The following is a 25754-nucleotide window of genomic DNA, read 5'->3' as shown; positions in this document are numbered from 1 at the left end:
AATGCCTCAAAAAATGCTACTTTGTTCCCATTTCTACTGGCACCTATTCCCCAAGGTAAAAGGCCAGAATGACCAAAGCCAACTTAATAGTAGTGTGCAGAATGTCAGCCGACAAACAACATAAAAACAAGTCACATTGTGTTATCTGTGGTCACGTTCTTCAGGGTTAGTCCAGTAACTCAAGACTTTACATTCTTCCGTCTTTATTTGTTTATTTTAATTAAACATGTAATGGTTAATAAACAGACATAGTCCAGAGTTAGTAGGTTGGTATTATAACATTTATTAAAATAATGCTATGGGTTAATAGAAACAGCAAAGAACCAAAGAATTAAAATGCAAGCTATGTAAAAACCCAACTAAAACCCAAATATGTCTAATGTATTCATCCAGTAGCTAACTAAAAGCCCAAGAAAGACAACACTCCCAATATAATAAAGTACTGCAAAACAATTGGCAATTTTTCAGTTATCAAAATTGTGGGTTTTGCATTTTGTATCCTTTTTTCTCAATCAGGAAAAAAATTCTTTTGAATGTTATATAACATACATATAAAACAAGATAGAAAAATACATTATAAACTTGTAACAATGGCTGTAAATACATTATCTTACATGTTTCTCATAGGCAATAGGTTGGTTATGGTACATACATAGCATGAAACTACTAAGATAATAAAGAATAGACAAATACATGTCATCTGTACGGTTACATACAAGCGACACTCCCATCTACCCACTCTAAAAAAATTACATAATACTGTCAGAAAGAAGTCTTAAAACTACTTATTTTAATAAAGAAAAAGTCATTAAAGAATGATAATACTGAGAACCAAGGCATTCAGAGATTTCAAAAGTCATGCTTTTTTTTTTAAGTTGATCCAAAATTTTGTCAACTAAGTTTTCAGAAGTTTGTTCAGAGCAAACATTACTTTCACATGTCACACATCTATTTCATACACTTCCCCTCCCCCCCCAGTAAAAGACCTTTGATAAACATCTAAAATGTCCAGGTTTTATCATAGTTGAGATGAAACTGGATCAAATACTGGTATTATTTTAGCAAATCTCTCTTCAAATGTTCGAGTGTCGCAAGTTTATTCAACCAACCAACCAAAATAAAATCAAAATGGCACAGCATATACTGTAAGTAAAATCAACACAACTGTATGTGTAACAGGAAGACAAAGCCGGTGGCACAATAAACAAAAAGCTAGCTGAATACGAAAGGATGAATGTCTATTGCATAGTAAATAAACTGATAATTATTTCCAGGTGAGACAAGATGTTAGATGAGGTCACCATGCAGGTGCTTAAAAATGTAAGCCCTCTTAGCTTACTATTGACCTTTCATTTGGAAGCTGTGAAGATTTGCAGGAGGAGAATAAGTTGACAAGAGGGGAATAGTTATCACCTGATATTTGCCAAGTTTAGTACTGAGCCCCACACAAAGTTAATACTTAATGTTTTCAGAATTAAATACTGTGCGTTCAACAGCTTCAGCTCTTACAATTGCCCAGCTATATGAATCTCAGGGAAATAAGGGTTAAAAACAAAGCATAGCTGGACTTCAAACAATTTGCTGATGTCCCCCTCCTGCTTATCTTATCTTATGAAAGCCAACGGGCAGGTGTAACAATAGTCAAAGAAGAGCTGAAAATAAATAACTCGCATGCTGTTTGCCACTGCAGGAGCTGCTTGCGAAAACCGGGGACATGCTCAGAGACTATAACTGAAAACTAGCTAAGCACTTCCCATTTCATTATCCACAAAACATCAGTTTCCTGGGTGATGCTGAAGCCTACTATTTTTGATGTATATTTATTCCAACCAAAATCAAGAAATCTCCTCTCCATCCCTGAACAAAAATTACATACTTCCAGCTCTACGAACATTTGTCATTTGACAGTCTCATTTAGCAGGAGACAGTCTGTATCACAGAACCCTTTGGTTTACATTGCACAAGTACGGCATTTGCTATGATTTAAAAAGTAGAGTGGTTGAAATAAAAATGGGCTGGTTTGACAAAAAGTTAGCAAGTATTTTACATAATGAGATTTTGGCAAAGTCACATCACACTAGTATGGCAAAAATCAGGTAATTAATATGGTCAACTCATCATTTGTCTTTCCTCACAGCTTCTTTCACATACTGGGCGACTGAGTGGCATGCAGTAACTTGTCTGAGGGAGAAGCTGATTATACAAGACATTTGACTAAATGACCATGAAGAAAATAAGGCACTTCCTTTTCTTTAGACTTATTCCAATACTTAAAAAATAAAAAAGAAAGACTAAAAGGCTCTTTTGGTCTTTTGTTTCTTGACAACCACCAGAAAAAATCATTTAATGAAATAAAGGGTTTCTTTGTTCTTTTTTTCTTTTTTTATAACACTTGAAAGTATAAAATGCTACATTTCCAAAAATATATTTTTTTTTCTGCACCAGCACCCTTGTATAGTAAAAGTATCTACTTTTTTGTTCATTTTGTTTCAATGCACTACACTTTATCTACAATTTCATTACATGTATACAGCAAATAGGCAAGCATGGCTTTTACATCCTTAATGAAATTTTTTTCTATACAGGGAGGTTTAAAAAAAATATTTGAACAGTTTGCCCAGTAATGTGACACATAATGCATGTACCTTGTTCTCATGTAATCTTCCAAGGAGATTAAAATATGGTTAAAATAATTTAAACTCAGATTTTGTTTTAATAGTGTTGCTGTTTTGTTCTCTGCATTAACGTAGTTCTGAAAAGTCATCGTAATCTGCATTTCATGGCACACGTTCCTTTAAAACATCCAATTTGGCAGGCAATAGAAAAAAAGGCTGCAACGTCTGCCCTTTGAGGGCACCGGTAGTGACTAAACAGCGTATCAAATTTTGAATACTTTTTGGAATCCCTTCCCCAACGACATCCCTGACCAAAGGTTCATGCATGATGCATCATCACACAGTACATTCAGAGAGAGCTTTGACTTCTTTTTTTTTTTTTTTTTTCTTTTTTTTTTTTTTTTTTTTTTTTTGAGAAGAAAAATATTCCTAGAAGTCTCTCACAGTAACTGCCTCTGTCATCGGGTAGTTAAGGGACATCTGTCTCCATCTCATGCGAGGCCTCCTTACCGTTCGCTTGGGGCGGGACACTAGAGGATGATCAGTGCGGAGGGATGAGTTGGACCTTATTGCTTTACTACTATTCAGTGCAGGTTCTAGAACCACTTTCACCCAAACAGGAGAACAACAAAAAGCGGAGTTGGAGGACAACAATTTCTTTGTCTGTTTTGTTAGATGGTAAGACGAACGGACAAGTGCCCCAGCTCGCTGCACTGAAGACAGGCAAGCAAAGGCGTTTACCAGTTAACTGATCAGCAGGCAGGCATGGTCAGGTCATCATTGGGTGAAGAGTTCAGAGGTCAGAAGGTCATAGGTTAGTTGCCGGTGGCGGCTGGGTGGTTAGAAACAAAAAAAAAAACAAAACAAAAAAAAGAAAGAAAAGATAGAGAAGAGATTAGTTCCAGCTAGTGACGGCTTAATGACAACATGAAAACTAATCACAACTAATAAAAAAAACAAGCATGTTTAATTCTGACATACTGATCGACACCATCTACAGAATGCAATAAAATCATGACAGCCCTCCATCATGATTTGGACACGTGAAGGAGAAGCCCGCTCCCACAAAACCGGTTAACAGGAGAAATAGAGATAAAATACGACTAACGACTAATGGTTAGTAGCAGTCGATGAAGGAAATTGGAAAACAAAAAACGATGAACAGTTTTGGAACTGGGTAGAAGATTTCTGGAACAACAGTCAGTGCACAGCATCAGTATCTGACTGCTATTAAGCATTAGTACCTCCCCAGGTGCAAGCATTAAAGCAACTATTAATGATGGATGTGATTATTAATAACTGGTTGTTAAAAGAATGGAGTCATCTAAGGAATTCTGGACTTAGAGAAACAATTTGGTTCAACAAACTATGGGCCAAACAAAGGGTTTTTGTTCAATAAATTTTTTATTGCCTTTCATTTATTCTATTTACAAACAACATGGAATTTCTTGGCCTCATGATACAAAGCAATACTAAACTGTAGTCTAGCAACGTAGGCATCATCGTGGGAACCAGGAAAACGCTCAGCCTGCTACTTTAGCCAGCATTTTCCCGTTCAAAATACTATTTTACACATATAGGACACTTATAAAATGCACTTGCATGTAAACACTGTAAAAGTCCTGCCATTTTAAAGTCTATACTTAAAAAGCTCTAAGTACATCAAAAAATAGAGAAAATATCTAATTGATACTAATAAGGCATTTTAAAACTACAAACAGCTCTCTTTATTCATTTTCAAAGCTAATACTCTGCAAATACAATAAAATCTGACATTTCATATACATTCCTGCTTTATATTTTTATATTTTAAAAGAAGCCACCTGTAAATACTATTTTCTTTTGCCAAAAAAAAAAACAAAACAAAAAACAAACCAAAAACAAAAACAAAACAAAAACAAAAATAAAACCCAAAACCACAAACAAATTACAGTAAAACATAAAAAAGTTCTCAAGTGGAAAGTTATCATTCCCAATGTTCTTGAGCTGTTCCTTCTTTAATCATTCTCTCACATTCTCCTTCACCAAACTTGGTCCACTTAACAGTAGTATGATTTTTTTTTATATATTTTTTTAAGACTTATTCAACAGCTTAATTATAGCTAATAAATTCTGAGGTTGATAAAGTTTTTGTACTGTTGCCATTTTGACTAAGGCAGAGGAGATGAAAGTGAGAAAGGTATTCAGTGCAAAGTCAGATTTGTGCCATTACATAAAATGAAGTCCAGTAGGTGTAATATTCACAGATAGCATCGATTTAGCAATCTTTCTTGTGGGCTGATTTACTTTCACGTAATAAAAATGGCCTATCATTTAGGATACAGTTCATAACACTACGAAAAATTACTACTGTAACATAAATGAGACCACATACTCCCTGAATTTTTTCAGAATCATGCTAAGTGGGATTTGTTTAAATTAAAACGGCTGTTTCAAAAATAAAAAAAAAATAAAAATAAATATTTTATGTGGCACAATCTCACCACTTTACAGGTATACTAGAAACAGACTCTTAAAGCATTTTGATACTGATTACAATTTTGATTAAATGGTATTAAAATTTATATATAAATTATGTGACAGTTGGTTTGGATAAAACATTCAAGAAAATTCTTAGCATTAATATTTCTTGTGGAGTTTATAATCAAAGCAAGCTACCTTTTAAAAATACCAGTACACCTGTGATACATCCTCTGCCAAGTCTCTGGCCTTCTACAGTACACACAGGTTTGTCAACTGTGCAACACCATTTACAGTTTATTACAATTAAATCAGTCAGTCTCTCTGTTATATGCATCAAATTCAATTTTGTATTATTTATAAACTGGGGTTTTATTCTGAGTTAAAATGAGCTATATATTTTTCAACCCTTCACCAATTCTAAATGCTTAGTTGTAAGAGTAAAACATTTACACATTTGGGGATTCTTGCTTTAAATGCAGTGCTTATCTCTAAAAAAAAACAAAACAAAAAACCTCTATGCAAAGAATAAAAACCTACTTAAAAAGTGAATGCAGTAGTACTACAAAGTCATCTGAAAGTTGATTTAGAATTTAAAAATAAACTTTAGACCCAATGAATGCAAATATAGACTTAGTGACATTTAACTATATAAAAAAAAGTTTCTGCATTGAAAAAAAAGTATTTCGGTTTGCTGACATTGTTTTTTATGGCTATAGCTACAGAAGTATATTGGTGGCAGAAAAACCAAATAGGTGAATATGATAAATACTGATAGTATTTTAAGTCTACAACACAATTTTAGCACATTAAAAGAAACTGTTTTATTGCTGAACAAAGTTCTGTTCAAAACCTTTTGTGAAACTGTTAAATCTGTGCAGCGATAATCTAGGATTTCAAATTCAAAATACAATGAAGTACAGTTGTAAAATTAACTTTGTGTAAGTTTCTTAATACACAATGGGTTTATTTAGATAAGACTTTAAAATAACTCTCCTGAAATATCCGCATGGTTTTCATGCTAAAAGAGAGAGGTATGCATGACTTATTCCACAGGAGATAAGCCATGTGTATTTATTTATCTACTTAAGACAGTGGGCTTCCAATACTGCTAGAGATTAACACTGTATTATCAGAAAATGGCTATATTTTAAAAGAAGGTGAAATGATACCAATAATTACTTTCAATTACTTGTAAGTGACCCAGGTGAAACATCTAGGCCCTTCGCAAAATATTTAAAATCTATGTTGAGTAAACACCACAATGATGAACTTAAACTACAAATTGGTATCCCCCTCGATCCCGGACTCATGCTTTCATCAGTGTATTTACTAGTTGTCTCAGGCAAATATCTAATTAAACAAAAAGGTAGTCTCACCTGTCACCTGAAACTGCCACTGCAGATCATGAAAGACCATTAGCAAAACCTCATTTTTGCAACATCAGGTCAAACTTTCAAAGACAACCAAATCCTTACCACCCATTACACTTGACAGAGATAGGTTTTAATCTTCTTTTCTGTTTGCTTTTTTTCTATTTCCTTCCCCCATCTCTCTTTCTTTTGGTAAACACGGGCTATGACCTTATTCTGATTATACCCTGTTGCCCATTGAAGAGTTCTCAAGAAATGAGAACAGGCCAACGGGCTGTAAATAGTGTGCGGTGATTTAGAAGAAGAAGCAATCTTCTAGAAAATTTAAGTAGTGTCTTGTTATCAGCTTTACACTTTCTGTAAAGCATAAGATCATATGAAAGATAAAAGTGTTACATAAATATAGCAAATATCCAGAAGGGGCCTTTTTACTGTATTGACTGAAATATGTATTGTTTCTTGTAGTTAATTTATGGAAGGTTGTGAGAAGTGAAGTGTAGTCAATGTTAGGAGATGTCAAATCTGTCACCTGAATTTAGCTTTTGAATATTACAATATCATGGAAGCCTGCACAACGCTGATTTTGATGAGAGCAGAATAATAATACTTGGCACATAACGCTTTGCATCCTCAAAGCCCTGTACAAAACAAGAACCCCCACAACACCCCTGTGAGGTAGGGAAGTATTATTATCCTTATTTTACAGATGGGAAAACATACATAGAGAGATTAAATGACTTGCCGAAACCCAGAGTGAGTCAGCAGCAGGGATGGGATAAGAATTCAGCCCACATGCTGCTTCCTAGCCAATGTCAATAAACCGAAAATATCACTTTTCTCAATAAGCTTAAATACTTCATTCAGGGGTCCAAAGGCATTACACTTGAGGAACAGGAGAAAAATGAAGATTTACTTTCCATTCAAGGGTTAAAGAGAGATGCCCAAATATTGGATGTCATCTCACCAACAGGACTTCAAAAGTTGCTTCTCCTTCAGGTTACACATTTTAGCAGCAAAAGGCAAATACCAAGAAATAGATTTTGGCAAAAAAAACCAAAACGCCCTCCTTTCCTCCACCCTTAGTAATTCGAACTCAAACAACTTTTGAAGTATTATCTTCACAGCCCTTACCTTTCTGAATTCAGTCAGGTATCTGAGAACATGCATCCTCCTCATAATATACAGTACAGTGGCTCAAAAGTTTATTGGAAAAAAAGGGAATCTAAATCTTCAGATTTCTCCAGACACAGACAGGAGGCATTTATTCCTTTACTTCTTTCTCATTAAGCAACCATCCATTCATTTTATTTTGCAACACCAATCTGATATTTCCACACCAATTAAAAGAACAAATTGGGGGAAGAGGGGAGAACATGACCAAATTAATTATTGCAGCACTGAATTCATAGTGTTTCCTGATGCAGATGGATCTTTAAATAGTTTTTAAAAGGGAATCAGTTATAGCATTTATATTAAATATATCACAAAGTTTATATATTTAATCGAGCTGGGAAAGCCAAGTTTACAAAATGTTTTTAAAACCGCAAGCATTCCCAAAGCTTTAAAATATTAGCTATTCAGATTTTTGAGAAAAATAATGAATGGGTCAAAAGAGGGTATTTGGTTAACCAGCTGTGGTGTTGCAAATCTCATGTACACTCAAAGCACTTCTTACAAACAAGAACTGCAGAACTAAACTAACCTCGGTCTGCGGTCACAATCCTTTGGTAAGGATGGACACGCATATCGTGCCTTCGAACTTTAGTAGCCACCGCACCTAGTTAAATTGCAATTACCAAGACAAAGTTAGAAAACATTCAAAGAAAACATTAACAGCAGGTTTATCAAAATGGATTTAAATGATCATTAACTACAAAAGTTCATTTTAAGAAAAGCAACAAGTTAAGGCACAGTAGTTTCAAATCTTAATCTTAAAAAGAATCTGTGCAGATTAATATTGCATTTATTTTAAACATCCTGGCCTTAACCTGTTTAATCCATTCATTTACAATCCCAAAATTACAGTATTTCATGAAATCTATTAGACCCAAGCACATTTAAGCTTTACTAGTCACATATTCACTGAAGTGCCTTTATTGCAGCAGGACTATTTTAAATAATGCCATCTTTTAATACTGACAATTATTTGCTAACCTTAAGATCACTTCCAGTTCTACCACAAAAAAAGTTTTAAAGCAATTCTTCAAGCCTACAGATTGTGATTTTAAACTTTAAGTCAATAAGTATGAACTGCAATGAATTAGGTGATTAGTAAAGCAAACACTATATAGAACACTTAGCAGTCAGTATACTACTATACACTCATAAATTACAGCTACTCTGTAATAATAGGAGCTAATCCAAATTAATAGCACTATTTTATTTTAAATCTATGTGCAAAAAAGTGCAAGTAAGTCACTGACTGCTAGGCCAAGCTTTTTTCAAGGCTGCTGAAACTAAGCATTTGTTAAAATTCAGATCTGATGAAGGATCAGTTAAGACCGTTCTTGAATTCTTAGCCTTTCGTTGGGAAAGCCATACCTGAAGATAAAAGGAAGGGAATTAAAAGTTAGTCACCAACTAAAATTTGATCCCAACACCAACATCCCTGAAAATACTAATAGGGATGAATTTCTCTGCACTTTTAACGGAATTATGTTAAGACATCTCAGAGGTCCGCCACAAAAATGGACAAACTATAGCATACTATTACTGAGAATGAATGCATTACAAAATAAAACACAATGAAAACCCAATTTAATTCAATTAACTGTATACAACTTCTCAGATAATAGAGCAGATTACTGAGTTATTGATTCTATGCTACGTAAGTGGGAGTGTGGTCTTTTTTAAATAAGATTAAAGATTAAATAAGATTTGGTGAGATCTGTTTTGGGCAATATACCTGTGCTCTCAGCTAAGCCCAAAAGTATGCAGTGGTTTCAGATGCCATTTTAGGAGTAGCTTTCCCCTCCTCTCTCTTTATAGAAAATTCTACAAGAAATCAAAGTTCCCTGCATTGTATTAAATTACTACTATGCAATGATGTATTTCTTTACTTGCTATTAACTGAGTTCAGGAGAGGGGTTTGCCACTAACCAGCAACTCATAGCCACTGTGACGGTGCCTGTAACTGTGACTTTACCCCAGGATGTATCGCAAGTGGACTCACAGATTGAGAGTGGAAGAGCTGAGGCAAATATTTGCATGTTTGTGGGAAATTAATAAACGATGACATTATCATATGCTCACTGAATTTCGGCTATGGGGCAACAGACAACAACCATAAGCTGCTCAAAGACAGACCCACTGCATCCTTTTGTCCTACTAAAATCTTTATTATTGACTCACTAATCCTGAAAGGCAGAAGTCTGAAACACATTTTCTTTTTTAGTGTACAAAATATAACGTGGGAACATGCACACATACAAATAACTCAACAAGTATTTTTCACGTGCAACACTGATTTTTTGCAATACTTTCAACAAAATATTGACTTTGAACCTTATTGCCCAGTGTTCATTAGAGATGTTTAGAATTTGTGTAAATCAATAACTGCCACTGAACACACTACGATCAAAGTCCTATAAAAATCAACATTATGCAGCACCAAGGTCATATGCAATTCCAAAAGAAGTGAAGAGAAAAGAAGATTTAGATTCTATAGTGTAGGGAAGGAAGAAACTATTGAAACTGCTTGTTACATATTGACCAGTTAACTGAATTGTCACAGCTGCTTTATCATTCTCACCTTCACACAGCAAGCCAATGGTCTGAAATATTAGGAATGATGGACATTTCAATCCAATGTATATAAAAGAAGCCATCGGTAAAGTTGCTAATTGCACCATCCTTTGGTCAGAACTTAGTTTGCTTTATATTCATTCACTGAAATTATTTTCTGCTTACAAAATGATTTACAGCTTTCTGACACTGAGGAGAGATGTATCAGTTGTGTACTAAATAAAGCAGCAAAACCTCCAACAAACTGAAAAAAAACCTTTCCAGTCTCTCCAGTTTTGCTACTATAAAGGTATAGCAAAATAGGAAGCTCTCTCTTCCAAAGATCACTGGAAATTAATTTATGTTAAAGAGAGCACAAACAAGTCTTGTATTTCTGGGAGCCCAAATGACTTATAATAGATATCAACTTCCACTTAATTTTTTTTCTTGCCTATGTATCCACCATGTAGTGTCATAGAAACATTAAGATTTTTATTTTCAGTAACGTTATTAATATACTAAACACACACATTTAATAGTGCAAAACATGTTTAAAATGTTGAAGAGTCACACCATTTGAGCAGTCTTCCTAAGCAGTTTTGAAATACCTGAGCTAAGATCGTTGCTTTGGATTTTTTTTCTTTGAGCCCCCTGACCTCTACCTTGCAAATATCATAAAAGGATAAGCAATATGTCATCCACGTACAAAGTTCTTACCTAATACACCACTAGGTTCAATAGGATACTCAAGGATTGATGTAGCTGGTGCCAGCGTGTAGGGGTATTCATATGGTGTGTAAATTAAACCAGCTTCGGGTCCGGGTGGAACTATTGCAGCGGTGGGATGAGGAGTTCCGTTTGGCATGACAGCGGTTTGTATTTGTCTGATCAAAGGCATTATGGTAGGGCCAGCTGGCGTAGGAGTACGCAGGGCAGCTGGTGGGAGAACAGGCGCAGGCCCAGTAATAATCCTTGGAGCCTGGGCTGTTGCTGCAAGAGAAAAGGCAAGGGCTGCTACAGTAAGCAAAGAAATTCAGAGGAAAGTATGGAGATAGCAGTACAAAACGTGGGAAGAATGGGAAAAAAGGGGAAAAGTAGGAAAGAAGAAAAATAAAAGGAAATCATTAGTACATGCGCTGATCACACAGTGCCAAAGCACACCATTCAAATGCAAACAGCTTTCCATTTTCCAGTGTGATTAAGTATGAACATGCAAAATAAAAAAGCCATTGTAAAACAGTGAGGTAGATTTCTCAAACAGGTTACACAGCACAAAAGCTCCATTTAGACCACATTTCTTCATTTATGCTTTCAAGACTACATGAGACTGAGATGCATGCAGGAGATACAAGGAAAATACTGTCATAATCAAATACAGAGTACAAAATTTAGTGCAACTATAGAGTCCACAGATACTCAGTTATGCAGAGCTGCCGTATGAGTCTACAGTTTTTATACATCTTAAAAATGTATTTAAACATACACACAATTCCAATTTCCAGGATCACTCAAGTTAAAAATGACCTAGAAACACAATGCATCTCCTCTCCTACCCAGCATAAGTAAAATAGACTCAGAAGTGATTTCCATATCAAATTCCCCAAAATAAAATACTTCTGTTGTATCAGAAGTTCGCTATGGCCTGGGTTAAAGAAAATACGTGCTTTTGGGGTTTTTTTAAACAGTGCTAGCACATTTCATTATATGTTATTTGAAGCCTGTTGGCACACGAGATGAACAACTTCTTAAACACTAACACATCACCTGGTAACAGTCAATCCTAAATGGATGTAATTTATACTTTGCACTAGGGTTGTTCTACATTGATTTAATTAACTTATAGGTGGTCTGAAAACAGAAAATATGGTGGAATTTTTTCAGATTTGAGATTTCTGTGGCTTTTTAATGATTTTTATTTTTTAAACAAAAGTGCTCAGACTGAATGTGTAATTAAAAAAACTCTCAAACATTTTCATTTCCTTTCTCAAATGGAAATAAAACTAGTATGGCTTCTACAGCTTCAAGTTTTCAGTAAAATCATAACATGAACAGTGAAATTGTCTTATTATCAAAAAGTGAATATTAGTGTGGAAATCTCTAGTCAAAAATGAAAAAAATAAATCCATCTTCCCACTTATACAATAGACCAATGGGAATAGATCAGACAAAGAAATTGCTCAAATTAATATAAAGGTTTCTATGCAACAGCTGGCATCAATTTAAGCTAATCTGAAAGCTATTTTACTCATAAATTTGCAATAATTTAGAGACTAAAATATATTTAAAACTGATCTAGCTTTAAATATTACAGTGTTCATTAGGGCTGAAAGATTTACCACTACCATTGTAGTGGTAAAAACCCTTGCTTATGTCTCTTTTCAAATCAGAATAATTACACTGGTGTAAGCACTCTCAAACTGACCTAACTGCATTCCAACCTTTAAACATATTCAACATTGAAATGGTGACTGTGTGGAGAAACAAATTTGCAAATATCAGTAGGCCCTTAGTGAAAAGACTGATTTAACTGTGCTTACATTTGACATCTGTATCACAGCTACAGCTCAAATTTACTTTGGAACAGTATCAGCAACTACATTTTCAGGAGGAGAAATCAGATTTTTCAACTAGAAAAAATAATTTGTATCACACATAATAGCTATATGCTTTCATTAGTAGGTGTGTGTAATTAATTTTCAAGTGTAAACCTGTGCATACATGCGTTTGCGAAAGCATTTTCACACAAATGTAATGGAAGAAATAGTAAAAATGGCTCATTACATTACTGATCCCTGTGAACTCAGCTGTGAAATCGGTTGATGAATTGTTGGAAAACATAACATTGGGGGGACACATGCAAGCAAGATGAAAGGAAGGAATATAATACAGAAAAATGTATTCACAGTATCCTGAACATCTGTAACATTTTCAAATTAAATCTCTAAAAATAAAATTGAAAAGGAGTCAATTGTCCTTTACATGAATCAAGGAAAAAATGACTGTAAAATAGAAAAATCTGGCTTAAGGGTTGAATTTTTTTCAACTATGTATTTGTAAATATTTCAACCCAGACATACAGTTTAAAAAAAAAAAGGGGGGGGGGGGGGGGGGGGGGGGCGGGAGAACAAACGAAAAAAACCCATAACTGACATAACTTATCTCCAGAAAGTTGATCTTTTGCAACAGCTACCTGCTGTTTTGTTGGGTTTTTACTGCCTTTCATTCTCCAACACAGTTGCTACTGTACATTTTCCAAAAAGTAGCTCTAGGAATCAAAACCTGCAAACATTACTACAGCATTGACCCTCGAGCTTATGACATGCTTACGTGATTTGATGTTGGCATCTCTGTAGGTGCCATTCAGAATTGCAAGCTCCATCAGCTGCATCTTTTTAAGGCTGTCTTCTCCTTCTGCCTGTGTGTGAAAAGATGGGAAGAAAGTCAGGCTTATTAATTCACTAGTGCACAAGATCTAAGGGACCTAGAATAAAATGCCATCAAGTTTTAACCAAAGTACCTGCTTACCATTAGTCACAAAACCAGTAAGCTTTGCCAATTTTCCTTAAAATTAAGTGCAAGTTGCTTGTTGTCTATCATTAAGTGGGTTGACAAATATCTTAACAAGACTTTTGAAAAAGGCTCATACCATAAATTATTAAAATAGGGTTAAGTCTAAGTCATGTTTGATAGAAACCGTTTAAGGAAATTTTTTCTCAAGTTTTAGTAAACATTTTCAAGTACCCCTAAAGAGATCTTTTAAAAAATTGTATTATTGGACTAGAGGAAGAATAGACACCACAAATTTTAAGCAACTTCAATTTATTGTAACTTGCTCCACTGTAGTTGATACTGACTACGGGGTGTGGGGGGGCAGCCACAAACAAAAAATAAACAATAAAGTTCAAGTAGCTTTCCAAACAGGACATCAACAACTGCTGTAAGATAGAATTCATAATTCTGGCACATGCAGATGTATTCTGATTCTGACATAACTACTATTTACATACTATACATTATTCTTGGTTTTGCTTCAATATAAATTACTGCCCTGAAGTTACCTAACGCCATTGGTATCCTGCAGCTTGCGCAAACATTATGCAAGCATTCAGTGCAAAAGCTTACTCTTTCAGTAAGTAAAAAAATATTTCTAGTTAGTCCAATTTTTGTTTTAAGACCTGACATTTTCTCATCTGTCTTTCCAGAAATATTACTATTTGTTTAGTCTACATCCTATCAAGCAGAAAACAAGATTGTGATATAGGAAACCCAAGAGAGGTGGGTCAGCATCTACTCTGATGTTAAGTTACCTACCACCTTGCTTCTTGTATTGAATGTCACTGCTGAAATTCTCAGTCAGATGGAAAAGAGGGCAGCTTCAGTGTCATCTGCATTGCATTCCTCCTTTGCTAAACAGGGTTTCTTGTATTTTTACTTATCTTGCCTATTCACACAATGTTTTCCAGATATTTGGAACAGCATATTTCAAGTTAATGGGAACCTGGATAATAACATACTGTGACATCCACTTTGAAAATCTTAAAGTCTGATTTCAGAGAGAGTTGTTCACCTGTCTTAAGCTACAACTCTTACAAATGGTTTGAACTAGGACTTCCAAGAGCATGAGTGATTACAAACCCCACAGAATTAAAAGCCACAAAGAATAGCAATCACCACCCATAGCCAAAAAAATTCTATTAAATAACTTCGCATCCATTACAGCACTGCACCAGTGAAACATCCATCTCAAACTAGGTAAGAGTTAATAGGATTATCAACACACAGTGTTCCAAATGTACAGGAAAATATTTTTTCAGGCCAGTTTGCAGCAAAATATTGTTATACATATTTTACTCCCAAACTACAGAGAAGTAAATTACTAAATTACAAGACAAAAAAAGTTTTAAAATTGTATCTAAGCAACCATAGTACTTGGCGTGAGGTATGCTCACAGACCACCACCCATTGCAATGGAAACTTTAACATCTGATTTTTGTCAACAACTTAAAAGCAACACAGTAAGATGGGTCAACACTAAATTACTTTCAGATGCCAGAAATGAAAGTCCTAACTCTAATACTGAGAACTTGCATAAACACAAAGATTACACACAGTAACAATTTATGTTGTTAAACATTCAGAACGTACTGAAAGTTAGACATTTTCTTTATATGTTAAGTACTGTGTGACAGACCAAGTTAACACTAATATTGAAAAAGTAAATACACATTCAATTACCATTTTAACTACAAATTAATTGTACAGTTAAGTACTGTACTATCCAGAAGCCTCAGACTCCATACTCATTAAAATGAGACCCTCTGGAATACAAAATGTCCTGATTATAGCATGCTTAATGTGAGATATTCAGACTTACAATTTACATGCAAAAGAAATGTATTTGTTTTTAGAAACTATTATTCCTTTGCATCTTTACTGGTAAATTGCCTAGACAATCAAGATGCAATAAAACCAATTCCAAATCTATCAGCCTATCCAGAGCTCACAAATTCTTGTAATTTTGGATATACCTTATCTAATTTATTTCAGTAATAAAGATTTTTAACACATTGATTCCTCTTTTCCCCTCCCCCATAATGGTTATATTTTGTTATTGGCTTTTTGCTTGGGCTCCTCTATTTATTTATTTAATTGAAAAACCCCCAAACGCTCCTCACAATGTCACCTGCATCTCCCATATAGTTCCATTAATGTTACTAAAATCGCTCACTTCCTCCAAATAAGAGTTCAGGTGATTGATCTGGCACCATTAATGAGTCTCAGTAAATGCTGAATCTTACATTCCACTTGCTAGGATAATTTTAGTAACTCTAATCCCAGATTTTGCACCACAGTGAATACTTCCCAAATGTAACTATTTATAGGATAATAATTTTAAGACAGAAAACATTTTTTTCCTTCTGACATCCCCCAAAGGAGGCATTAAAACAACTTAAAAAGCAATAAAAGACAAAGTAATCGTTCTTACTTTGGATCTCTAACATTTGCCTATGGGTCACTATGCTTGCTATGAGAAAAGATGTTGCAATTATTTAGGTTTTACGAAGTATGTTTACAAAAATAGTAATGGACTTTGGCACACAAAGCAGACCAACCGCTTAACTTTTATTTTTGAGATTTACTTCTCCGGAGTACTACTCAGCAGCTGATAAACTTTTGTTCTTTTAGACAGACTCCAAAACATCGTTTAAAACTTCTCCTTAACGACCGTATCGGTGATAATTCACAGGTGCAAGACGTGGACTTGCATTACTAGACGTTGACACTATCTTTCAACTTCTGGTATTGTGTTTTCCAAAGCATTTATTAGAGAGAAAAAAACCCCGACCCGAACAAACCAACCAACCAACCCACCCCCAAACAAACAAACATAAACCCACTTAAAAGACATCTTCCAGCAGACCACAAGGTCACCGTTCCCGCTCCTCCCAGAAGATGGCACTGTTCGTTACACAATACCGTCTCCTCCAGACTCGGGCGCTTGGCACTAATTGCACCCCCTGGCAGTGCCGCTCCGAATCCCGCTCCCCCCTCAGCCCCTGAACCTGCAGCGGCCCCTTGCCCCCTCCCTTCAAGGGCTCAGTCACAGAAGCGGTCAGGACCCTTTCGGTACGCTGTCCCGTCCTTCCTCCTCCGGCATCAAGCCCTCCGCTTGAGCATCGGTCGCCAACAGCCAAGCCCTCAAATTTCCAAGAGCTGGGCTGGAGCGATGGGCACACGCCTTCGCCTGCCCTACCCTCTCTCCGCTGCTGACAGCTGATGAGATGAGGCACACCGCTGCAATCTAGCTTAGCTCCAGGCATGTCTGCAGGCGCTCTCTGTTCAAGCAAAGAGAGGTTGCATCAGGGACACAAAGGCAATCTCTAAAGGGACAGTACATTACCTGTACAATACCTACAACAAAGCTCAGTCATTTGTACCGAAAGGAAGCTACTTTGAGCAAACATCAATAAGGTCACTTAAAGCCAGATTTGCATTGCTAAATTGAAGCTCAAGTGATTGACTCAAACCTCTCATCCCCTTAAATCTCCAGTGCTTTCCTTGTATTTCTCATGTACGATATAACATGCAGATTAAGAAAAAACCTTAAATGGTATCTTGAAACATAATTCTTTCAACGTAAGCACTTGCAGCTGCTCACTGAATACAAATACTGAAGAGATGCAAGCAGTAAATCCTAACAAAGCCAACTGTGCGCAGACAGCAGCGGTTACCATTCTGCGAACACTCCACCAGTACTCCTCACGGTACCTCAGCTCTACTTGGACCAGCAATCAAAACACCTGAAGGAGACCAAATGCCAGTGACCACTATCATTTTAAGTAACTTGTTTTCTGATCTTCATCAGAGTAGGAATTATAGTCACAAGGGTCAAAACGCCAGTAACAACTACAAGTGCCACCCACCTATGTGAAGTCTCTGGAGAGACACTTCCCAAAATAAAACGATTTCAAATGATTTCAATTTCAGTGCTGACCACAGCGATGCCCAGCTAAACCCACAATTCCATCTCCTACATTGGGAAATACCGTGTTTAAAAAAAAAAAAAAAAAAAAGGAATGCAGTTACGTAAGTTAACGTAGTAAACTGCTATTAGTAAGGGCTTGTTTCATGTCATGGAATAGGGAGCTCAGATAAAGCACTCCATCTGATTTTTTTAATAATTTTTTTTCATTATCAATGTTCAAGCTATAGTTCAACCTCAGATACCCCAAGATCCTCAAAGAATTCATTTAACTAATGCTTCTGAAATTATTATTAGGCACTTAAATGCCTCCGATTCTCACATGCATACAGTATAGCCTTAAGAGTATCATACAGTTTAACTTCTTATTTATACACAAAACAGACACACTAACGGTATCAAGGTGGAAGACAGACAGGCATACAGACCCCAAACAGAAGCACATTCACTGTGCTATGTCAATTATGGACTTCAGAAGATGACAACAGTCTTCAGAGGTGACAGGCAGACTGTTAGATTCTGTGTACAGTCAACTCTGAGAAGCCTATAACAAATTACAGTAGAGAAGGAAAGACAGATACTATCTTAAACAAAAAGAAGGATCAAGTAGCAACGTTTAGTACGGAGCAGAGATGCACCAGGTAGCACCCAGTGGAGCCAGTCCGTGCCCATACTGCCCTGCCATACTGCTGCTGGACCCAAACTGACCCACATGGAAGGGGACTGCTGCTGAGTTAATTCAAAAACCAAACGATCCCCTCACTTGTATGATAGCAGGGATACCTTATCCTGATAAAGCTCCTTGAGCCTCACAGTCTTACCCAGCTAAGTCGCAGAACGTACTCTGATTCTCATTATTACCAACGCTGGCAGGGAAGGCTTTCAGCACTTCTGTACAAACGTATATACTTTCCCTGTATCATGCCCATTTTCCTTTTAAAGTAACTGCTTTAGAAAATATAACAAATCTACTTTTTTCCTACATTCATGATAATATAGATACACTTATTTAGGTGGTGTTAGTGACCTTCATTGACAGTCTAGCTTCCAAATATCATGCATTCTGGATGACATTTTTTCAATCCTGTCACGCATCCCTGCACTTCGGCTGAATTCTCATGAACTGAACTGAGCCCAACTCTAGGAAAGGCTGCAGACAGTTTTATCTTGCCCCAAATACAGCCAAGTCTGGCTCTGGTTAAGGGAGCAGTCCTTTATAAGCTGTTCCAAGGCTATCCTTTCAGGTTCAGAGCAGGAGAAGCCAGTGGAAGAGGAAACGATGGTGAAGCACAACGATGGATTCATGCAGACTACCTGCCTGCCTGCCCCACACCACCTCTGGTGAGACAGCAATACCCAACAGCAGCTTGGCACCTTTCCTGCCACCCCTGGAGAGACCTCTTCCAGTTACCACATTTTGTCCCAGTCCATATGCTTTTCTCCACATTTACTTCAGGTAGAGAATTTTTCCAATAACACATTGTATTTTTTAGTACACCGGTAAGGCATTAAATAATTGTACACATGCTCCAAACAGAAGGGCAAAGAACTTGGCAGTTACGGAAGAACCCTATACTAATGAACACGAATAGATACTTAGAACTCTTCCTCAAATAGAAAAGTCATTTAGAGTTGCCACATACAATAAACGTAACTTTCCTACTACTGTGTCTCTGGAAATACACATATTAAATACAAAGACTTTCATTATTCTTTAAACTGCCTATCTGTATAGTATAAGCCACCTGCAATTTATTAATTTAATAAGAACTGTGGTAAGACACAATAGCACCACTGAACTATTTTAGTGTTACTGATCTTATCCTTCTTGTCCAGGAGGCACTGCAGCCCCTCAGGGGTCTGTCACCCTGCCTTCCTACAGTTCCCAGCTGCTATACAGCCGCACAGCTGCAGCTTGGAGGCTTGTGCTGTGACACTCCCTGGACTCTCCAGGCTCTAGAATGCTTTTATCTCCCTGACAAAGAAAAATGTTCCACTGCAATTCACTTGTAGATCAGTAAGTATTCCTAACATACCATGCGCCAGTCAAAGAGCCTTTACACATGAATGTCTCCATTCAGGGACAAAAACCTTCCATTCATAATTTATAAACAAAAAAACCTCACAAACAATATACTACAAATTCCTAGACATACACGTATTAAACCAAAAAACAGATCTCGGACATCAATATATAGTGAAATGCATTATAAAAGATCATAGGCTAGAACACATTGGAATTCTTGAAGCTAAGGTATACACGCTTAAAATCTATTCTATGTTTGGAAGGTCTTTTTTTTTATATCTAAGTTGTTAAAAGACTGAAGTATTTATAGCAATGAAATCCTAGGCAAGATGATGACAGGTAACTAGATGTAAAACACAAAGAAAAGAGCTTTTAAAAAAAATCTGAATGTGAATACTTAAACTATTAATCAATTACCCTCTGCAAGACATCAGATTTCACTTTTGTAAAGGCTTTTACTTCTGGTAAGCTACTCTATTACTCCGTGTTAAGGAAAACATCCCATCATCCCTTCTCCTCAAAATATTTGACAAAGAATCCCAAGTTTCCCATGCCCAGAATGTAAATATTGATAGTTAGAAGTTGTTGGTAAACATGTGTTACTTAGACTTTCTCATCCCTGATTACACATGCCTGACATTGACGGAGCAGAAAGCCTACAACATAGCTTTGTTCACGCTGAGAAGAATTTGCCGAAGAGGTCTTTTCTGGCATAATTTGGCAGCTATTCTTGTATCGGAGGAAAATTTTCAAAATACTTTTGAGACAAAGTATAATAAATCACTACTTTAAGACCAGCCACATTTCTTAGAGCCCTGTATGCCATCAACAACGCTGTGGCATTGAATAGGTGGCAAGCTACAGCTCAGTTATTTCTCTATTTCCTTTTCAACACCGATGCACACTGCTATGTCTATGAGGACAGGCAAAGATAAATTAGCATCATTATTTCTTCTGGGCAACATAGTCTGCTTATCTTCTTCAAAGCAAGCTCTCAGTTCAAATGATATGCAAAGAAGACTGTGCTGTTTCACTTGACAAATTCATTGGTCATAATGTTAAAGATACACTAGGGGGAAAAGGCAGCGTATCTTTTTACACTTCCCATCATCTTATCTGACATATCCCTGTTTAATCATGATACTTGGCTTACCAGTAATATTTTCGAGAGTCCTTATGCCCTCCCTCCCCCACCTTCCATTTCTGCAAGAAGAAAATACAGATAAGGTACAGAAAATCAGCATGTAGTGCATTTTATAAGCCAGACTGAAATACAGCATCAGTGAAAGTCACAGGTTTGCTCTACCATATACCCTCTGGGTTCTAGTTGTTAATATATTGTGGGGGAGGGGGAATCACCAGGAGCATTCTGCTTGACCTTAACAGATTTTTACATCTGTCCCAACATTTCTTTAGGACAGACGTGATGGGCTCGTCTTTAAATCACAGGGTTTTGGGCTTTCAAGGAAATAAGGTCCCTTGGGTCAGTGATATTAGACACTCAAAAATACTTCATTCCAGAATTTGCTTTATTTTTAGCCTTTTTTTTAAAATTGCTATTCCTCTTTCGGTCACGCCTCAACCTTTTAATGGTGTTAATAAAATCAGTGACAAGAATCTCTATACACCACACAGAACAGCTTCAGCAATTCATAAAGCTCCAAAATAGGAATGCCTCTTTCACAACATATATATGTATATACCAACCCCCCCAAAACCCTAAAAGAAAAAGAACATTTATACAGTACCTTCTAAAATGTTTTGAAAAAGACAGAATTATACTGAAATACAAGATTTACTTGTTAGCACAGACTTTTGCTAACATTTGTATTAAGATTCAAATGAAATAACTATCGATAATGCAATCTAAAGCATTAGATCTATTTTTAGCAATGCACAAGCCCAGTTAAAAAACTTTCAGAGCTAAACACTTTGGTTTTGGTATTTCTGATTTTGGAATCCTAAACATTCAAAATTCCTCCTCACTGATTAGTTTAATACTGAAAGCAGGAGCTAAACCATAAGCACACTGAATGAGATACTACCAGGCTAGCGTCTGCTACAAATTGCCCACATACGGCTCTACCAACAGCATCTGGGGTACCACGAACATCTAGGAATCAAAACAGAGCAGAAATCAAACATGACCTATATTATGCAGGTCTTTTTTCCAGCAGTAGCCTTTTGAACAGACTGAATGGTGACAAAACACTTTGAGACTGCATTGACACACTCCACTTATATCGGGACAAGTGCTTTAACCCATCCAGAGTTTTAAGTTAATTATAAAAATAATTTAAACAACTTAAGCTACACAAGTACTAGGATCAAGGTGGTTGTTCTAACAGGTACAGATTAGAGGCCATTGTTAGAAACATAACAATGGAATGATGAATTAAAATACTTGTAGATAACTCTGGCCTGACCTGTACCATTTATTTTTCCTCTGTCATCCCAGGAGATTTCTATTCAAAGTTTAAGTTTATACACTCTGAATGGCTGTAAATTTCCCTTAAGTGCAAAGACAGTGAACTCAAGATATTGGGGGGCGGGGGGGGAAGGGCAGGGATGGGACAGGACACAACACACAACAAACCCAACCCCATTAAGGGCTTTCAAAACTTGTATTTTGTTGCAAACACTACCAGTGCCAGCTAATTTTGTTTCCAACTATGCTAATGTTTTAGTACATAAACAAAGCCTTTCATTCTCAAAATGGTTTTGAAATATGGACCCCACGTTTTCATATGGAAACCATGTCCATTATGTTTTTAATCTGTTACCACACAGAAAGAAAAAAAAAAAGGCTTATCATATAAAATTTAGTAACCTAGAAAGAACGTGAGAAATCTCTCTCTTTAGAGTAACAAAGGAAAACTAACTGCTGGTGACAAGGAGTACAAAGACTTTCGCTGTGAATTGGCACACATCTTTCAAATGTACCTTCTCTTACGTGTTTCATTAAACACAGGATTTAGGGCTGCAGACTACCACATGGGAATTCAGGCTGCATTAGTAACTTTTAAGACATTTTTATCTTCAACTTGAGATGTCCTGAAAAGGTAATATTGACTACTTAAAATAAATTCATGTATTATAACACAGAGCAAACCCATGAATGTTTAGGCTTATCCAATTATAAAATGTTAGTATTCAGGGAGCAGTGGTCTTCCAATAGCTTCTTAGACTGTCACACTTACTGCTGTAGTCACATTTTCAACAAGACTCCTGAGAGCTAAATGTGATTAGAAGAATTGTTTTCTGCATTTCACCTACATTCCCTTTTGTAAAACACTCGCATAAATGGTTTTATTTTCAAAATAAAGTGCAAAGGCACAGTGTTGTTGACGCTGCTCTTTCTGCACACACAACCCCTAATGTGGAGTTGTCTAATGACTATTTGATTTAGAACTCTGTATAAAGCTACCATCTAAATATTTTGTTTTTTAATGTAAGATGCCCCAGAATTCAACTGACCTAAGTTTTAAATTTCTAGTCCAACTGAGGAAACACAACATTGGAAGTTTAAAAGTATATACTTTCAGTAATTCTCCACAGCTGCTAAAAAGTGAATGAGTACTAAAAGCTCACAATTACTTCCAGCTGCTTACAAGTATATGAGCAACCCATAGCTCTGTTGAATGTATCATCACATCTATGTCTTATGTGCATTTTACTGGTACTCTAAACAGATGCTTCCCCTGTTCTTCTTGAACTCTCAGAGCCGATGAAGTCCAAAAGGAGGAGGTGGTAGTATTCCAACTGGCTAGTCTCCTCTCTTGTGCGGCTGGCCATAACCCGCTTTCACACAGCTTAAAAATACAGAGAAGTGAAAAAACGAATTGTGTGCACTCTCTTTAGGGGACAAATATGTCAATCATATGACCTTCCGTTTGAAGGCTCAAGCTGCTGAAGGCAGCGTGTTGCTAGGGAGAAGGCTTTCTTTGCTATTTATTGAGCTTTCTTTTCAGCTGTTACAGACCAACCAATGCTTATTTTCCAGAGACAGGAGGGAGAACTGGGCGCTGCCTGGCAGAGGCTGGCACAAAAGGCCTTTGAGGAGAGCCTCTTCTTCCCCAGGGACCCGCACTGCGGGCCCACCGCACGCCCCGACTCTCACGGAGAGCCGTAACCCGTGCCCACCTCGCCGGCCCCGTAACCCCCCGCCTGCCCCGAGAACGAAAGGCGAGCGATTCTTGCCGCCGAAGGCTGCTGCTGGGAGCCCGCGCTGCCGAGGAGCGGCCCTGCGTGCGTACCGTGAGTTGCGCACCGGGTGAGAGCATCAGCTATTACTAAAGCACTCGTCCGACGATAAACCGACAAAAGGCGGCATGGACCCCAGCTAGCCCTGCACGGTTATTCCTGCTGTCACGTAGGAGCCGAGGGAAGGCAGGGAAGTTTCTTCTATCAGTATGTAGCATCATTTCATTTCTACATAACACAAATTTAGCATGAAAAATAATTTTAGAGGCCTTACAAGGCCAAGCCTCATACATTGAGCCAAAAGACTTTTGACTTTGTAAGTATCGCAGAAAAATATACATGCAACGGATTTGCATTTTGTAATAAACTCCTTCAATCTTAGCAACTTCAGTTACAAAAGACTAGTGGATCCTTAGTAAATCATTAGGACTCATGCACCATACTTCAGTTTCTTGTAACTACTCCAGAATAGCAGAAGTGATAATAATTTGACTTTTTTATTTTAATGCAGTCACATAATTTTCCAGTGTAATCATCCAGAATAATTCAAACATACGCAAGTCTTACTTTAATTATTCATTATAGTTCTTGGGAAAAAAATAAAATAAAAGAACTTGAAGCTGGAGTAAGACCCACTGATCGTGTTAAAGAAAATTAAACCAGCTTCTTGTTTCAAGATATTCACGTCTTTGGCTTCAGGAATTTATCACATACTTAAAGGTCAGTTTTTAACATCCAGATTTTGACGAATAAGAACCACCTATTTTCCATAATATAGTAACACAAAGGAAGTTCCTCATGATATTCAACTTCGTATATAAAATTTTATTCTGCTATATGTTTTAAGGGCAGGTTATAAATACTTAATATTAAAATTAGGAGACATTAACAGTAACAATAATTTAGTTTTAAAAGTATTACTAGTGCTTTAAAAAAACAACTTATATTCTGAAAAAAGGTTACTCATTCGCAATAAAAATAACTTTCCATTATTTACCAATTTGCACAAGAAATATGGATTTCAACAATTTATATATATAGCATAGTTCGAGAAACTTTCCTAAAACTGTTGTTGTTCAATTTAAAAAAGCTACCCCCCCAAACAAAACCAAAAAAAACCCAACAAGAACAAACTACCCCCAAAACCAACCAAACAAAGAAAACGCAAACCCACCACAGTTTCCATAAAAAGTGTTTTCTGGAGTCTGGGGCAAAACCTACACAATTTTGATTTTTTTTCCCCACCCAAGACTATTCAGATGCCTTGCATAAATAACAGCATCTACCACTTTTGTATGTGTGCCATGTTTCAGAACTGTATCTCGCACAAGCAATTATAGGTAACAACAGTTCACATACAGAAAAGAGACTGTAGTGTAACAAAGATGTCATCTTCTCTCCAGAAGGGACTGGGATCATGAGGTATCCGAGTATCAGTGAGAGACTCGACAAAATAAAGGACTGGTTAGGGTTAGCCTATTGGAAAGTCCCCAAGAAATTATTGACCAGACTTTTTTACCTCTTCTGTCCTAGAATGCTATGTTACCAGAATTGACTAATTAGCATTTGTTTTCTATATAATAATTAAATGAACCTACACGACAAAACAATTAAGTTCTTTAAGTCTAATTTTCTGTCCTAGAATGAGAGAAGTATGCATCAGACCTATCTTAATTGATTTCACCATCCTTCCCTGCTGCTCTACACACCAATTTAAAAATCTGCCTCCTCAGCAGAAACAGACACTACACTTAAGTAACCATTTAGCAGGACTCACAGTACAAATTTGATCAAATTTCACTGCAAGTTCAAGGCTATATATCAGGACAGAAATAATAAAGTTTTCTGCGCTTCTATTTGTTGCTGGTCTT

The 25754-nt window shown here is 36.5% G+C and overlaps 1 protein-coding gene across 9 annotated transcripts in view; it reads right to left on the bottom strand.

Moving 5' to 3' along the window:
* Window positions 1–263: 263 nt before the first annotated feature.
* QKI (QKI, KH domain containing RNA binding) overlaps window positions 264–25754 on the bottom strand; it is a 164979-nt gene continuing 139488 nt past the window's right edge. For 2 of the 9 annotated variants that reach the window (XR_007506109.1, XR_007506110.1), the window contains 4 exons: window positions 13499–13586; window positions 10889–11185; window positions 8151–8989; window positions 264–3447 (listed from right to left, as the gene is read on the bottom strand). Coding sequence is in view for 6 of the 9 variants with exons in the window: in XM_049801197.1 (XP_049657154.1) it covers window positions 3431–3447; window positions 8151–8225; window positions 10889–11185; window positions 13499–13586 (477 nt within the window). In the remaining 3 variants the exon portion in view is untranslated. The remainder of the gene's footprint in view (window positions 3448–8150; window positions 8990–10888; window positions 11186–13498; window positions 13587–25754) is intronic. The other 7 variants (XM_049801199.1, XM_049801201.1, XM_049801197.1 and 4 more) reach the window with 5 other exon arrangements.

The sequence above is a fragment of the Accipiter gentilis genome, chromosome 5 (genome assembly GCF_929443795.1).
Source record: "Accipiter gentilis chromosome 5, bAccGen1.1, whole genome shotgun sequence".
NCBI lineage: Eukaryota > Metazoa > Chordata > Aves > Accipitriformes > Accipitridae > Astur > Astur gentilis.
Note: the sequence above shows the minus strand (reverse complement) of the source record. Positions and strands in the feature narration are given on the sequence as shown.